Raw genomic sequence first — 13591 nt, 5'->3', positions numbered from 1 at the left:
ACACATTACTTCGTGATGTTTGGGCATGTTTAGGCTAGCTCTTTGTGATGGTGTGCTAATGCTTGCTATGTTTGGGCCTATATTTTATAATGATGCACTAGTGCTTGGTATGCTTGGGTAGATGTGAAACTCCCAATATACACATTATTTCATGATGTTTGGGCATGTTTGGGCTAGCACTTTGTGATGGCGTGCCAATGCTTGGCATGTTTGGGCCTATACTTTATGACGATGTACTAGTGTGCTTGGCATGTTTGGGTAGATGCAAAACTCTCAGTATACACATCACTTTGTGATGTGTGGGCATGTTTGGGCTAGCACTTTGTGATGATACACCAATGATTGGCATGTTTGGGCCTATACTTCATGATGGTGCACTAGTTTTTAGGTAGATGCAAAACTCCCAATATACACATTACTTCATGATGTTTGGGCTAGCGCTTTGTGATGATGCACCAACATTTGGCATGTTTGGATCTATAGTTTATAATGTGCACGAGGGCTTTACATGTTTGGATAGATACAAAACTCCCAATACACACATTACATTATGTTGTTTGGGCTAGCACTCATGTTTGGGCCTATACTTTATGATGGTGCATTAGGTCTTGGCATTTTTAGGCAAATGCAAAACTCCTAATACACATTACTTCATGATCTTTGGGCATGTTTGGGCTAGCATTTTGTGATGGTTCACTGGCACTTGGCATGTTTGTTCCTATACTTTATGATGGTGCACCAATGCTTTGGCATGTAAATCGATCTTATTATGTTGGCAAAATTTGCAGGGTACACATTATGTGCATTGTACCTTATGTTAGTTGCATAAATTGGGATGCAAGATCTCTCTCTCTCTCTCTCTCTCTCTCTCTCTCTCTCTCTCTCTCTCTCTCTCTCTCTCTCTCTCTCTCTCTCTCTCTCTCTCTCTCTCTCTCTCTCTCTCTCAAAGGGCATGTACTAACCCATGCAAGTCCTCTCTTTCCCCTCCTATCCACAACATTCCAAAGATGGTGAAAACGTGTGGCACACACATCTCTCTCTCTCTCTCTCTCTCTCTCTCTCTCTCTCTCTCTCTCTCTCTCTCTCTCTCTCTCTAAAAGAAATTATGCTAGCACATGAGAGGATAGTAGCATGCACATATGCACACATCTCTCTCTCTCTCTCTCTCTCTCTCTCTCTCTCTCTCTCTCTCTCTCTCTCTCTCTCTCTCTCTCTCTCTCTCTCTCTCTCTCTCTCTCTCTCTCTCTCTCTCTCTCTCTCTCTCTCTCTCTCTCACATAAAAGGCAATGCATTGCTCCACTCTCTAAATTTAACCTCTCCTTCTTGTAGGATTTCCAGTCTGTGCAAGGCATGGAAATTTGTATGAAGGTGGCAACTCGATGTGTTGCGAATCCCTCAATTCACTAGTAGGCATGCACTAAAGCCATCATGAACTTCTACAAGCACCATGGCCATGCTAAAGTTGCATGCTAGAGGAAAGAAAGTTGTTGTTGCTTCAAAAGTCCAAAATAATGCTATTAAGGACAATTTCATGTTCAAGATGCATTAATACAATTAAATGCCCATTGAAGTGTTATGGATAATGCTCCTAATCATTTCTATTTTAGGCAAAGCATTAAAAGGAAGCCATTACTATAGTGTAAGCTGATGATGGCACTACCTTCATGTAGGATTGGGATATAGCAAGTATCATAAAAAAGCCTCTATCATCTCCAGTCACAACATGACCATATTGTTCTAAAGAATAGAGAGCATGAGAATTTGATTGAATTGATCATACTATTAGATCATCTATTCTTGCCCAATGCAGTTTTATTTGTGATGAAGTTCTCAACTCAATGTTAAATTTGATCCTTAATTCAAGTGCAATTGCCGAATTACACCTAAAATCAAAATGCAAGTGGCTATTACATTTGTAATTTCAAGAAAAGCTTGTGAATACTAATGTTACGAAGCGAAATCAGGTGGTAAATTTAGCAAATCAAATCTCAATCATAAACAACTTTATGACACACATAATAGAACTTAATGGAAAAATCTAACAAATCTAACATCTCAACTATTAAATACAAACAACATTATAATACATAAGAGGATTTGAATAACTCAATAGATTGACAAAGACAAGAGAGAAACACACGATTGGGCCCAACCTCCCCCATGGCAAAAGCCATGGTTTGCCATCCTTAGTTATATATTATAGTTTTACAACATGGATATTTGCATTCATATCTTACATATAATTACAAAGAAAGTATAAATATCAATTGAAATATAGAGTTTTAAGAGTCAAGAAGTATCATATAATATGTTGCAGTTGCTGCAAAAATTTTTGTGCTTTGAATCTTGACGTTTTGACATCACCATCATGCTCGCAGTGTGCAAAAATCCCCAAAATGACTCTTGAAGCTCTGAATTCCGATTCTGGATGAGGGACAAACGAAAAAACTTAGTTTTCACCATGTTCTCCTATTTTGTGTGTGATCCTGTTGCTTTTATAAAGAAAGCTAGAAAAGCCTTCTATACTTAACCACATTAAGAAATATAGCAATGTATTCCATAAAGAAAGCTTATTTCAATAAAAGCATATATTAAATATCATATTCTAAAAATTTCCATATTAAAAATAAATAAATTAATAGTACTAAAGACAATGATCTATTTATTACTAAAGAAGTTTAAACTTATAACTTACAAATAGAGTGATAATTTTAATAATATAATATCATATAAATACACAATATTATATATTATACTTAAGACAACTAATCATATTTATGAAATTTACGCTTGGACTTATACTAACACCCAGTGCTACCCAAAGCCACTACTACCTGGTCTACACATCAACTGAAGCATTCACAATTGTTTATAAATAAAATCAACAAACAATAGTAAATACATGGCAGTCTTCAGCTACTACAAATAATTAAAATAGGTTGAAATACTATCCTAACCTTAATTTAATTCGAGTGCGCACTCTAAACTCATAAATGTTTATTAATTTGATATGTATTTTGCGAAATCACCCACTGTGGAATCACCCACGTGCACATTAAATTAATCTGATGCTCGAAAAGGACAGGCGTCCCCGTCAACTTCTCGCATAAGGAATCCACCTTGTGTACAAGCCCTGGTAAATAAAATATAGTTTTATGGAATCCATCAAAAAACATCACAGAATCCACCGTGGAATATGCCTCTAGTTTAATGGAATCCATTGAAAAACCTCACAGAATCCATCGTGGAATATGCCTCCTGTCATCAACTAATGAGAATCATCTAGTGATGGCAAAGCTTATCAACAAGATATTGTGAAAAAAGTGCTATGATAGAGTTCAAATAACAAAAGGATATAACTGTAATGGACATGCTCAGCAAAAATTTAGTAGGATGCCAGATTTTTTAATAGAGCAACACTGTAAATGCAAAAAAGAACATGTAACAATATTATTACCTAAGGTATCAACATTGCCACTATATTTCAATGATGTTTCTTATGCCATTACTATAGTGGTTGTTACGTTTGGTGCATTATTTTAATGGTGGTTGCTTAGTGCATGCATTATTTACTATCAACATTTTGAAAGGTAGAGCCGGGGTGAAAGCACACAAGCAGAAGCAATAGACAAGCAAGATCTATGGTAGAGAGAGAGAGAGAGAGAGAGAGAGAGAGAGAGAGAGAGAGAGAGAGAGAGAGAGAGAGAGAGACTATATGTGGAAACTCCAATAGTCACAATGTGTAACCGACCTTCCTTTATTCAATAGTCTTTGAAAGAATGAAAAATAAAGTGATAGTGATGGGTGTCCACCACCTATAATGTACATGTGGTGCTAGGTACAGTGTATAGTGTGTAAATGTGGGTGGCTAGGCATAAGTGCCTTTACACCTAACAATCTCCCACTTAAAGGTGTGCCTTAATGAGGAGTGAAAGAAAAAGAGAAAAAGTACAATATGTACATAGAGTACAATAGGATAAGAAAAGGTGTCATCTCATCCTACACCCATCATCTTCCTAAGGAAGGCAAAATGTTTTGGTGAGAGACTTTTAGTGAGGAGATCTATAGAATTCTCATCATCAAGATTTTGACAAGATCAATGGATTTGTCCTCTACCCCCTCCCTGATGAAGTAATAGTGCATCTCAATATGCTTTATCTTCGCATGGAAGAATGGATTCTTGGCCAACTAAATAGCACTCATAGAATCTAAATGCAGTGTATGAGTCATAGACATACCAAGATCTACAACCACATGACCTAACCATATGGCCTCCCTGTAAGCCTCAATGGCTATAATGTACTCAACCTTAATAATAGATAAGGTCATTCATTTCTACATCCCCTAGACATCCAAAGAGATAGCATCTCTAGCATAAGTAAACACATACCCAAAGGTGGACTTTCTATTGTTTGCATGTCCTACATAATTTGAGTCAATATAGTCCACAACTCTTATATCCTAGCTAATATAGAAAATATACATATCTATTGTGCCTTTCAGGTTTTCCATGATACCCTCCACAATGTCCCAATGTCACCTGCCAAGTGTAGCCATATAGCGTGCCACAACTCCCACTACAAATGCTATGTCAGGATGAGTAGCTATCATGGCATACATTATATTACCTACTGTGGATGCATACGGAACCTTAGTCATCTCAACTCTCTCATCATCTGACTACAAACAATCAGCTTGACTAACCTTCACATGAGAAGGTAAATGACAGCCAATAGGCTTAGCATCCTGCATATGGATTCACTCAAGTACTCTATGTATGTACTCTTTCTGGGACAAGTAGAGAAGTCCCTTGAAGTGATTGTGTGTTATGTGCATTCTAAGTATGTGTGAGGCCTGTCCCATGTCCTTCATCTCAAAGCTCTTCTTGAGCTAAGTCTTTAGGGCCTCCACCTCAATATGAGTACTCCCAACTGTAAGCATACCATCAACATAAAGTACCAAGATAATAAGGCTACTATCATGAGCCTTCTTCGTGTATAAACATTGATCCATGTAACTGTAAGAATACCCCTACTACAAATGCATAAAAGTATGAAAATTATAATACCACTCCTTATGTGTCTGCTTAAGCCCATAAAGACTCATCTTCAATTTTACACACTAGGTATTCCATGCCTCTTTGCAAATCCCTTAGGGTGCTCTCATCATGCAAGAAATCCATCTTCACATCCATCTAATAAAGATCCAAATCCAACTGAGTAAACAAGGGAAAGTCCAAATGTAGGGTAGTCATCTTGACTACAAGAGAAAAAAATTCATCAAAATGCTTGCCAATGCCAATCTAAACAGAAAAATCATGGCGACCACAGTGACATTGATGGACATATTTGATAGCTCCTACTTGCCCTCTCAAGAAAGCTTCAAGGTCAATTTTACAGCTTCCATCATGTAGCCCCTTTTGCAATTCCTAGCCTCCATGGGCTTCTACTTCTTCATCAATGTCCACATCTACATAATGCAGGCCTAAAAATAACCACGGAATTCTCAATATCCCCTTGGTCTACACGTTGTCTATCAATAAACCTAGAACGAAGGATGGATAAGTTTACTATGACAACAAAGGACCACAATTTGCATGCCTTATAACTTTTATGTTGTATGTATATGTATGAGAGAGAGAGAGAGAGAGAGAGAGAGAGAGAGAGAGAGAGAGAGAGAGAGAGAGAGAGAGAGAGAGAGAGAGAGAGAGAGAGAGAGAGATTCTGAATGCTTACAACACTTATCAATCCTTAGTTAGGAATTGATGACAAAACATGGGGGGTGACCTTGAGTACTTACCCAAGCAAGTAGACCCTTTTTTAGCCAAAATAACATATGCTTTAAGTAAGGTTCCTACTTAATGATGATGTCAAAAGTCTATTGTATGTGCCCTTTGCTTGTCCAATGAGAGGATAGGATATCTTTGTATGTGTCTAATTAAAGAAAATGTAATTGGCCATTGAATGCATATGTACGAGTTTGTGCACATAAGAGCTAAGGTTCTAAGTATGTAGCCTTAACAAGTTTGAAAATATTGATGTGTGATTGCACTTTCTGTTAAATCGCTTAAATGTTAATTGTTTTTAACATTAACATTTGCCAACAGGTTGAAGATTTAAAAGTTGATAAAATTTGTATGTTGATGATAGAATTCGCCAATAGATTAGAGAGTTAAGAGTGTCACTTGTATACCAATATGTATCACATGTAGTAACAATGCATGGCCCATGAGTAATGGGTTGAGAAGTAGTTTTAACAAAAAGTGCACAATGTCAATTTGCACTGGCTTCTCAAAAAGTTTCTTGTGAGTACCATTGTTGTCTATGGTAGCTAAAAAAGAAACATACATGAGAATCCCAAGGAACCAAAAGTGGCACAACCTTGCCAAAAAGGTTATATTAGTCATTAAAATTTACCACTTCCCTATTATCGATAACTTACAAATATAGTTGCGGAGTTTGAGTTTGGCTCAATTCATTGTTGAAAAGGAAACAATTGAAGAGAAATGCTAGTGCAATTTACTTGAGACAATTGATCTACAAGTTCAAGTAAATTTTAAAGAGGAAAAATGGCTTGGGACGAAAGGTAAAAAGGTTGCACAAGCTTTGCTTTAAAGTGGCTCAAAGGTTCTTGTAGGCATATGATAATGCTTCCAAGATGCTCAAAGCTTTTAATTTTACAGTTGGCTTTTTGACTCCTTTGTGAAAAGGTTGCAACACTTCTGCTACCCTATTATTAATGTGTGAGAGAGAGAGAGAGAGAGAGAGAGAGAGAGAGAGAGGTAACAATTCCATGCAACCATTTTCAAGGATGCATATGTAATTTTCTTTTGATAGTAATATCATTATCTTTTTGCATTAAAAAAATTCCATACAAGATAGTATACCTTGACCCGTGTTGCAGGGTTTAGAGAATTCGAGGTAAATTAGTGTACCAAATGAATGGAATCTAGTATATCTTGTCTTATGATTGGTGGGTCTAGATAATTTAATGTGAACCAAGATATCTTGTGACTCATATTTCTTGGTCTAAATGGTAGACACTACAATTAATGCAAAGGTGACCATATAGACAAAACTGTCACCTTTGAGAATGCGAGAGCTTTGCTTGCAAGCAAACGACATCAATTCTAATTTCAATTGAACTCGGTTTTCATGAAAACATAATATCCGGTAGGAAAGAACGCGTTGGATAAAGGGTTAAAAAAGACACCTGTTAGTCATGAAGGGGCGCTAGCCTATTACAATACAACTAGCTACTTAAGCGGAACGACAAGGAGAAGGATTCTCTGAGAGAGAGAGAGAGAGAGTGTGTGTGTGTGTGTATGCGCGCGTGTGGGGCGATGGAATCAAGGCTTCTTGAGCTTCAGCTGTTGTTGTTTCTCTGTAGTGTCAGCTGTCACTGCCATGGAGTCACCAATGTGGGTGCCGCAGGCTTTCGAGCTTTCGTGGCAGCTTCCTCTTCCCCTTCTGCAAGTTTGTTGAGACGCACTCTGCTGGACAATGGACTTGGCAGAACTCCTCCAATGGGGTACATTATAGATTTCTTCTCTCTCTCTCTCTCTCTCTCTCTCTCTCTGTATATGTTTTGTTGGTTTGTTTGCTCCATTCTTTTTCCTTTTTGGCAGCAATGCAGTTGTTTTACGTTTGTCAAATGTACATTGAGTGTTGAAATGCTGTGCAGATGGAACAGCTGGAACCGTTACAACTGTAGCATCTCAGAGAGCATTATCCGGGACACAGGTCTCACACACATATTTGTGGAGCCAAATTTCTGATTAACTCAATCGAGAGAGAGAGAGAGAGAGAGAGAGAGAGAGAGAGAGAGAGAGAGAGAGAGAGAGAGAGATCCCCCCTTGACTTGCTCTCATTATGCTCAGCTGATGCAATGGTTTCAACTGGACTTGCGGCTTTGGGCTATCAATACATCAACATCGGTGAGAGTGCTGTTCCTTTTCATTTTGCTTCTTTACATATTCAGCTGGCTTTGCCGTTAATGTGTTGCTTTTCCTATTATTAGATGACTGCTGGGCGAATTGGAAGCGTAATGATCAGGTAGAAACCCCCGAAAGCATTAGAATTGATTTTTTTGAAAGTTATCCCAGATGCACTGTCTCTCTTAGGAATTTGCTAGCAAGCATCTTTCTACTTTGTGCTCGGGCACCATGATGTATGCGTGCATTGGTTAGCACATCTAACATGCTCCCCTACCTTCATTTTTGATTGAAAATGCATAACATTTCTTATTGACAAGTATGTCGGCCCTGTTCTGCAGTCAAAGTAATTTCCCTCGAGGCATTACGATCTCAATCAGCAGACCTAAATATCTTTAGAGAGTGGGTACTTTGTGATATCACCCTTATTTGCTGATAACTGTTCTTCAAGCAAAAGAATCATACCGATACGGCATGGGTACAGCAAGCAAGGTTTTGCATAATGTAGATAGTACATAGCTCAACCAAAAATGCCGGGGAAAAGGATCGAGCGGGTTCATTCCATGTGTTGTGATGGATGCACATTAGTATGTCTAGGTGGCCGCATACTGCCTCCTTTGTTAAGAGGGGGAGTTGGAATAGGAATAGCTAGGATGATGCATTTCCGAAGGCCCAACATTTACAAACAAGCAGCTGAGTCGAGGAGCCAAAATCAGTGTAAAAGCCCAATATTGACAACCAAGCAGCTGAGGTCAGGAACCAAAATCAGTGGTTTCTGTAAAAGGTCAAATAGTGATATGCCGTGCCTTACTGATGATGGATCGAGATAAGATCTCATTTCATTAAAAAAGCAGAACAGAAACTGAATTAGTGTAGAAGCTATCATACTATTACTGATTCCGGCAGGGAAGAGTACATTTAACAAACTTCGAGGAAGGTTTGGGGAGTGACAACAATTCAACACCTGAACCAGAAGTCTTATGACATACGAACTTCGTGCGCTCTTTGGAATGAGTGGTTGCTTGAAGAATCTTGAGAACACCTGCAAAGTAGTGTAGATGTGCAAGTGTGCATAGTCAGAGCATAGAATATGGCAGTCAGAGGCAAATAGCATGCTATTGATCCTCTTGTCGTAGTGTTATCTGTGCTATAAGCATAACGTTGGCTTAATTTCCTTAACTGTGCATGTTAAGCAAGCTTTGAGAGCCTCCATAGTCAGCAATCACCTTGATTATGTAACATACTCTCAAGTGCTACTTGTGAAGTTATACAATCAGAAACAATGGGGAAACAAAACTAATCACTGGGGTTCAACCTGCTTAAGCTCCACACAGTCAACCAGGGCCGGCCTCAGTGACTGATGGAATAAACGATACTGAAATCAGGTGCTTGCTTGCTGTCTAGAGGGTCCAAAGGAAACTCTTGCTACTGAAATGATACTCCTGCACAGATAAATCATTCAATGTTCACATGCTTGCAGCACAAATCAGAAACCTGCACAGCCAGAGTGGATGTTCGTTCAAAGCTCTGGCTCTAGTCGAAAGTGTGTCAAGTTACAAGAGGCACATGACGGAGGATGATATCTAAAAGCACTGCCCGGTTGCAAGCAGAAAGCCATGCACCCTGGCGAATGACCTTTCCTCTCCTGGCCAATATGTCAATATTAAGGGCACTATACATTTGGGGTGATTTGCAGATACATGGATGCAGCAACGTTGTATACGATGTTTCTGTAGGAAGGATCAACTGAGAGTCATATCAATTCAGTGAAGGAGACCGTGCAGTTCGTTATTTCCACACTAATTGAAAATATGGAGACAGATGAAATGGAGGGAGAAGTTGGGGTGTATGGGTGTCTCTCGCAGAGGCATAATTTGATTCAAATCGTGTATCTGCGTCCATGTTATCATTAGAACCAGTGGATGTTTGGGTTTTTCCACTTTGGGATTTCTACTCATGTCTAATTGCTGTGTTTTCACGTTCTTGAATTCTGTGGTTGTGTGTCGATGCAGGGCATGCTTGTTGCAAACCAGTCTACATTTCCATCTGGAATCAAAGCGCTCTCAGATTATGTGCATGGCAAGGGCCTGAAGCTTGGCATCTATTCTGACGCAGGGTTAATCTCTCTCTCTCTCTCTCTCTCTCTCTCTCTCTCGTTCGTATGGATAACTGTGAATGCCACCAGAAATAACTGTTGTCCAATGGTAGTGCTAAGCATTTGCTCTGACAAGTTATCGTTTGGACTTGTTGGCATGCATATGTTAAATAAATAAATATATATATCTCCTGTTGTGACATGCTCTTAACTTACACCAACTGTATGTATTCTCAGGACTCGAACATGCCAAGGACAGCCAGGTTCCCTGGGCCATGAAGATCAAGATGCCTCTACGTTTGCTGCTTGGGTATGTGTGTATGGATGTATATATACATGGGAGGGGAGAGAGAGAGGGAGGATGGGGGGGAGAGGTGAAGGGCATGTCGCAACACCTAGATAGTAGTAGGTCATGACAGGCTGGTCTCAGTGGTAGTCATGACTATCTCTTCTTCAGTCTTGTTGTACCTTCTGCCTGCAAATAGCAAGAATGATCTGGTTTTTATAGATATATTGTGTGCACAACACGTTTGTGTGTTTGTGTTGGATGCGTGCATGTGCGTGCTTGTGTGTGTCTCTCAAATGCCTCTCAAAGTGCTTATGATGGCTCCGTGTATCCACTACAGGGTGTTGATTATCTCAAGTATGACAACTGCCATAATAAGAAGCTTCCACCTCAACCAAGGTAAAATGATTTTCTTTATGCATTATTGGAGTGTTTTGATGGCTGGTTCATATGTATCATCAAAATCTGTGGATGTTTCAGGTACAAGAAGATGAGTGATGCATTAGTCAACAGTGGGCGTGCAATTTTTTTCTCGATCTGTGAGTGGTATGTTGACAATATATGCAGACATGTTTTAATTTGTAGTAATGGATTCAGCAATCCAGTCTAGTTATAGATGCACATTTGGATAGCATTATTCCTTAGTATTGCAGCACTTTCCTTTATTGCTATCCAAACCAAACTAGCTCATATTTACCTGCTTTGGATGGGCCTGAAGATTGCTTTTCTTCATTTGCTCTCATAACTCGTGAAATGTCATGCTTAATAATGATTTTCATTTGTTCTGCTGATATATCCCTGGATGATGCCAAACTGTTTTTGTGGAATGATGTGCTAGGGGGCGAGTAGACCCTGCAACATGGGCTCCAGAAATTGGGAACAGTTGGAGAACTACCCAGGATATCAGAGATCAGTACAAAAGGTAGATCAGTGAGCTCTGAAGAGCTTTAACTTACACAAATACTAGGAGGCAAATTTGGGGGTTGAGAAACCTTGGTTGAGCTGTTAATTTTGTACAATTTATAACAATCACCCAAAGTTAACCTGCTAGGGGGATAGTTTTCATGTTTTATATGTTTCCTCTGTTGAGCATAAAGGGTAATCAACTTCTTTGCTGAGTTTTGATGGATGCAGCATGCGTTCTCGTGCCGACAAGAACAACATATGGGCTGCCTATGCAGGTCCTGGAAGATGGAATGGTTAGTTTCTTTCTTGCAGAGAGGTCTAAAGCATCTCCAGAGTCTCACATATGCAATAAACACAAAAGAACCCTTCTTTGATAGCAAACAATATGCCCTTGATCAGATCCAGACATGTTGGAGGTTGGGAATGGGGGCATGACAAAAGAGGAGTATCGTACTCATTTCAGCCTTTGGGCCTTGATGAAGGTTGAATTACAGCACGTTGCTTGTCAAATCTCGAGTCCTATGCTTTTCTGCTGCTGAGTATTTTTGGTTTCATTCCTCGACAGGCTCCTCTTCTTATAGGATGTGATATTACAAATATGGATGCTGTCACCTATGAGATTTTGAGCAATGAAGAGGTCATTGCAGTAAATCAAGGTACTATGTTTTCTCTTTGAAGATAGTGGTCAATGGTGAGAATGTAGTATATGCCAAGGCAAGCTTCACGTACCAGTTCATGTTAGTGGAGATTGCGTTGTCATTGCCCAGCTTCTTTCTGCAGACTCTCTGGGTGTGCAAGGGAAGAAAGTGAGTAAATATGGACCCACAAAGAAATTAGAGGTATCAATTATTGTCATGTGTATGACATTCGTATGCTGCATTCTTCAGTCCATCAAGTATTTATTGTATTCTGTCATGTTATTACTCACATGTTTGCATGACATGTCAGGTGTGCCTTGTTTAACTTTACAACCTTTGGTGTATCTTGACTGTGAAGGTGTGGGCTGGTCCTCTTTCAAATGATTGTACAGTGGTTCTTATGTGGAATAGAAGACCGAAACCAAGCGTCATTGGAGTGAATTGGGAAACACTCGGGTTAGATGATGGAACAACAATGGAGATCCGTGACCTATGGGAGGTATGGAATTTGTATAAGATTAAGCATGTGTTCTGAGGCTGCTTTGTGGTTTTAAAAAAAGATTGATACAGAGTAAATTCCCATATGCAGCACAAGGATCTTTCAGGGCAGTGGAATGGCAACTTTGAAGCATGGGTAGATTGTCATGCAGTGAAAATGTACATTTTTCATAAGGTACAAAGTTAAGGTGACAGTCTTAGCGCTGCTGCCCCTGCTCTTCTTTTGCCCTAAGCCCTTTGGCAAAGCTACTTACAGTTCAAACTTTGTGGTTGCCGGCCAAGTAAGGCATATATACAAATACGTGCAAATCCTCCATACCCAACAGGTTCAGGCCTGCGAAATTGTAACATTGCTTTTATAGCTCATAAAAGAATTGGGTTGAGTGATTCGAAACTCAGGAGTTGTATAATAAGGGCAACCTCCCCAATCACACCTGCAAAGGACATCAGATAACAGTGTTGATTCTAAACTACCTGTACCACCTGATTTGGAATTTCTTTTGTTCAAATTCACCATCACAAGCAAAGCTCTGCTACCATCACAACCCCTTGTATTACTATATGCGATCATGGAGTAACACATCAACTGTTACTTTCGTGCACTATTCCATGCTCTCCTGGAAAAGCAGACAAGGATTGTGCCATACACAGTTGAGTCTCTGCGCATGATGATAGTACACTATATAGAAGCCGTCAGCTTCTCAAGCTATATAAGATCTTTAATGGAAGATAATTAAAGGCAAAGTGTGATCAAGAAACCAGTGCTCGCAATAAACTAGTGACAGTCTTCTCATTGCACACTGTGGATGGTAATTCCATACACTCAATCCTGCTTATTTGAAAATCACAAGCAAATCCTATCGAATCAAGAGTATGGTCATCTTATCGATGCGGCTTAACTGCAAAGTAAACAAGAAACCAGCCCAAGAGAGAACAAGAAAAGAACAATTCAACGATACTGCTGGAAATATGCTTGCCTTAAAAATTAGGAAAAGGCTATTGTTTGCAAGTCCTTATTTGTAGTGTTAAAATTATAAGCATCGTTCGTCGGCGTCTCAATAGGCCAAGGAGGTGGGTGCACAATGGCTAAGCTTTGTGTTGCCTCTACTCTCGGATCGAGTGTGATCTCTTCAGGCTCCCTCTCAAAATACTCTAGTTGTGGCCGAGAGGGTGTGCCGATGTCTTCCTCACTGTCCTCTTGCATCTTAGTGCACAAAACATATATGGCAAATGTT

General features: G+C 39.4%; 1 protein-coding gene across 1 annotated transcript; it reads left to right on the top strand.

Moving 5' to 3' along the window:
* Positions 1-7222: 7222 nt before the first annotated feature.
* Positions 7223-13115, top strand: LOC148024404 (alpha-galactosidase-like). The gene is made up of 15 exons (XM_087694053.1): positions 7223-7530; positions 7684-7742; positions 7880-7936; positions 8020-8054; positions 9946-10049; positions 10266-10338; positions 10655-10713; positions 10795-10860; positions 11153-11236; positions 11449-11513; positions 11620-11702; positions 11786-11876; positions 12001-12059; positions 12217-12357; positions 12448-13115. Exons 1-15 carry the CDS (start codon positions 7325-7327, stop codon positions 12541-12543), a joined length of 1278 nt encoding a protein of 425 aa, XP_087550179.1. The 5' UTR covers positions 7223-7324; the 3' UTR covers positions 12544-13115.
* The last annotated feature ends 476 nt before the right edge of the window (positions 13116-13591 follow it).

This window comes from Lygodium microphyllum, chromosome 15, assembly GCF_053477565.2.
Source record: "Lygodium microphyllum isolate KBCC chromosome 15, Lygodium_microphyllum_v1.1.10, whole genome shotgun sequence".
NCBI lineage: Eukaryota > Viridiplantae > Streptophyta > Polypodiopsida > Schizaeales > Lygodiaceae > Lygodium > Lygodium microphyllum.
Note: the sequence above shows the minus strand (reverse complement) of the source record. Positions and strands in the feature narration are given on the sequence as shown.

Excerpts from the sequence above, each read along its gene's own strand:
- LOC148024404 (XM_087694053.1), top strand. The coding sequence starts at position 7,325 with ATGCGCGCGTGTGGGGCGATGGAATCAAGGCTTCTTGAGCTTCAGCTG. Across the intron at positions 7,531-7,683 it reads GGCAGAACTCCTCCAATGGG|ATGGAACAGCTGGAACCGTT; the intron begins GTACATTATAGA and ends AATGCTGTGCAG. Across the intron at positions 10,050-10,265 it reads GGCATCTATTCTGACGCAGG|GACTCGAACATGCCAAGGAC; the intron begins GTTAATCTCTCT and ends ATGTATTCTCAG.